The sequence below is a fragment of the Diadema setosum genome, chromosome 6 (genome assembly GCF_964275005.1).
Source record: "Diadema setosum chromosome 6, eeDiaSeto1, whole genome shotgun sequence".
In the NCBI taxonomy this organism is placed as follows: Eukaryota; Metazoa; Echinodermata; class Echinoidea; order Diadematoida; family Diadematidae; genus Diadema; species Diadema setosum.
The window spans coordinates 28,217,366-28,221,466 of NC_092690.1; the positions used below are offsets into that span (position 1 = coordinate 28,217,366).

A 4,101-nucleotide genomic window follows, 5' to 3' on the forward strand; every position below is an offset into this window, starting at 1 on the left:
ACGTAACAACAGCAACTCCTATAAAAAAAAATAACAAGAATGCTATTTCATCACAACCTTAAAATCGTGTAGTGTGGACGATGCAATTCACACATTTTTTGAATTATTTTAAAGCAGGGACTTTGCCGAAGACTAATGCGCATGCCAGTGCATGGTGACTAGTGAGACTATGACATCATTCATTATCACTATTTCGTAGAACACGAAAGTAAAACAGTAAAAGTTATCGAAAACCATTTTCTTGGTCCGTGTCTAACTCAAATAACTTCTGCCATTCCGTACATAAGTAGCATTTAACTGTAACTCGGTGATTTAAATACCTCGAAAATGATTCCCACATAGGAATTTCATTCCGCAAGTCAACGACACAAAGAACCCTATCTACTGTCGATGATTTCAGTACACGTTCAACTGGAATACAAGCCTTGTACGAGGGGAGTCTGGAGGACCCGTGGTTTCAGTGTTACTCCATTTCTTCACGTTAACACATGAGCAACTACTGTCATAAAACTAATGTATCGGGTTTTGGCAGTACACACACGACTCTTGGAAAACTTAATACAAGAAAAAAATGCAGCGAATACGTAGCTTGGCGCGGAGCCGTACATTTACTTCAACAAAAATAATTTTCTCAGGATAGTCACGGGTACATTACTACAAAGACATTCACAGAATGGCTTCGGAATTGAGAGCTGCTGAGGCTCCTAGCGAGCCGTTGGTCACCCATTTTTCGTGCCGTCTCTTAAAGCACTTTTGGATCTCCTTCACGATGGCACGTCGGTAGGATCGGCTCATGAACAAGTAGATAACGGCATTGACCCAACTATTACACAGGGCAGGTACCGATACTAGCGACCCCAACGCCGGGGGTATATGCACGTTGAACACAACTTTACATATGATTGTTACTATCACTGGAAGCCACGTGACGAAGAATGCCGATGTTAATACGAGTATCGTCCGAACGCCTTTCAGCCTGTCCGTCGTGTATCGGACAGCTGTCGGCGACATGTCGGCAAGTTCGCGCGTCTTCTGTATCGTGATGACCATGAGCCGGATGTTGACGAATAGGAGCACGCTGGCGGGAACGAAGAACGACACGAAGACGATGACGAGAACGGGTTTGATCGCTACGGGACTATCTAAATAGAGCAATGCACAGAGCTTCTGCCCTGATGACTCGGGACTCGGCAGTTCCCGCGCGACGAGCATCACTAACGATGCGAGTGCGCCCACAACGAGCGCGCTCGCCAGAAACAGTCGTGCTCGCATCGGAGTCATGATGGTCGGATAGTGCAGCGGCTTGACTATCGTCAGAAACCTGTCCACACTGACGCAACAGAGACACAGCAACGCCTGGCAGCAGACCATTGTGTAGACTATAGCCACGATGTCACACGTAACGTCACCGAGCGGCCAGCTCCCATACACGGCCAGTATCATCTCCGTCGGACAACACACCAAGCCGGTCAGCAGGTCTACGGCGGCCAGCGCCCGGAGAAAGAACCGCGTGTTGTCGCTGAAGCACTCCAGTGGCTTCCTCAGGATGTACAGATTCAACGTGTTGCAAGCTATGATCAGAATACCGGTTAATGCGTACAAAGCTAGTGCTATGATCGTTATCCGTATTTCCATGTAACTAGTAACGGGTATCACAGATGTTTGAGTCTCTGTAACCGTCAACGTCGCTGTATCGACGTTGGTTACGCCGGTGACTTCCATTGCGTAAGAAGCGACAGCCATCATCAACTTCGTAGTACACTTATCCAGCGGATTCGGGTTTTACCAGCAAGTACTGAAGATCTACTGAAGCATTTCTTTGGCATCAGATCCAAACACTACACAAACAAAAACGAACTCGAAGAATAAGATACCCATATACATTGCTCTCCTTTCTCCGAGCAGTGTAACAATGTACTTAGCTCGAAACGTGTAGTTATCACTTCCAAGTAAAATACACAATCACAATAACTCAAAGGACGCGTACAGTCTTTCTCGAAGAAAAGATTCAATCGATGCCCAAAACAAAGGCCAACACCGACTATTCCAACTCTGAAATTCACAAGGGGTCATTAACCTCCAATTCCCGCAGCGTGAACATTTGCAGCCATTCCTTTCACCTTTGTTCCCATTTTCGCGTCGATTTCTACTCACAGATAAGCATGCGGACATACACAGAACAGCTGTTCATATTCCAGTGTGACGTTGCAACGGTTACATAGAGAAATGATAAAACTAGCTTGTGCTGGCTATCAGTTGACAGTGTGTTCCAACTCGTTATGCACTTCACTGCTTATCGCGGGAAGTGATCCAGATCCCGCTGACTACTCTAATGTGGTGACCAACCGGCGTGCATTTCCGTTGTATTCATAGACTCTCTCATTATTTATAGAAGACAGGTATATAGCAGGAACCTGCTGGTTAGCTACCCCACAATGAGTTTTGTCCTTTTTCCCCCCGATATCATATCCCACGCACAAATCCGGTCTCACTCCACTCGAGTCTGCAATTTGTGCGCTGGGTTCATATTGCAACACATTGTCCAATAGTCCGCCGTAAATATTTTACTCCTGAGCTTCAGGTGATCGTACAAAGGAACCACTTACAGCTAACACTAACAGCCCACTAACGGCCAGGTCCCGCTAATGGTGTCACAATATGGAAGCACGGCGTTATTACCACGGATACTTGTTTTTGTTTGCTGTTGTATTTACTCTTGAAAGAGGCAAACAATATTACGTGGTGGGGCGGGATATGTTCTCTTTGCTGGCAAAAGCATTACAGAGTCAGCTGAGTCTACTGTCCGCCATATGCCCACTCACACAGTACACGTTGCAGTCGTAGGCGTAATAAGGTCCTCTGCGAAATAAATGTCGAACTTTTTTACACGTGATGTGCGCTGCACTCGATAGGAGCAAGTTCAACACAGCGTTTGGTAGCGAACGCGTTTATCAGACGAGCATTCGACAAGGACAGTACCCTGGAACTCCTACATAATATAAAAGAAAAGGCGATTCAAAACGCGAATGATGTTTACCCGGTTACGACATAGACATACACGATATTCCATTAGCAGGGGTGTATAAGTAGCAGTCGTCCATTCTTTTGTGATGCATCGAACTCGTTCCATATGTCAATACTGTTCAGGGAATCAGACTTCTTATCACATCATGCTTGTTTGTTTTGAGATAGTTGCGGGTAGTTAACTCGTTAACAGTGGTCAGTCATAGGTGTTGTCACTGGCTACTAAGCAGAATGATAAAAGAGAAGAAACCAAATCGATGAAGAAAGGGAAAGGGAGCAATTTCACATCGGTCCCGTACGAGATAGATGTGGATGAAAATTCCAACAACTGATGGGTCTCACTGTTATATTTCCACAGAATCACGGCACACGTGCTGAATATAACGCCCCAAACCTATCGTTGCTTTGAAGGGGAAATGTCCTGCTGACTTTTTGATGTCTAGCGCGACAAAATCAGTTGGGTGGCTACAAAATTCGTTGTAGGTCCATGAAACAACCCACAATACCTTGATCCACATACCTTGATGTCACTGTGATACGCTGAATGTTGAGTGTTTTTTGTTCTGTGTTTCCTTTCGACAAGAAGGAAGGGGAAACCGTATAACATATCCCGTCGACTGATATCATGCACCAACCAGGAAGAAATTATATCATCCGTTTCTACACAGCCGGTGGAAGTGGACAAAAAAACGCTCACCACACGATAGCTCTTCTTCCTCATTTACTACTTACTATTCCGAGTCGGCTCTTTTCCCAACAACGCGTCTCATTTGTCCACTTTAAAACACTTATCCAAGAGCTCGTAGTCAATTCGATCCTGCCTTATAATCCACTGCCTACATCTAATGCGATAATGGATACACCGCTGACACATTCCGCTTGGAGTCTAGTTTCACTGGCATAATACCTGCAACAACGACACTCGCTTTGATGAAAAAACACACACAAAGGAAAGCGGCGAAAAATGGACAGGGTACTAAAAAATGAAGTACCGGTAGGTGATTCTCTCCTCTCAATAGAATCCAGAAACAGATTTGTACTCCGGTTCAAGCAGTGCTAGCGTATTGCAGAAATGAC

The 4,101-nt window shown here is 45.2% G+C and overlaps 1 protein-coding gene across 1 annotated transcript; it reads right to left on the bottom strand.

Annotated features, from left to right (window-relative positions):
• Window positions 1–395: 395 nt before the first annotated feature.
• LOC140230063 (5-hydroxytryptamine receptor 6-like) lies at window positions 396–1,919 on the bottom strand. Its single transcript, XM_072310270.1, has one exon. It carries the CDS (start codon window positions 1,744–1,746, stop codon window positions 667–669), a length of 1,080 nt encoding a protein of 359 aa, XP_072166371.1. The 5' UTR covers window positions 1,747–1,919; the 3' UTR covers window positions 396–666.
• Between the last annotated feature and the right edge of the window lie 2,182 nt (window positions 1,920–4,101).

Coding starts and splice junctions, on each gene's coding strand:
- LOC140230063 (XM_072310270.1), bottom strand. CDS start 1,746: ATGATGGCTGTCGCTTCTTACGCAATGGAAGTCACCGGCGTAACCAAC.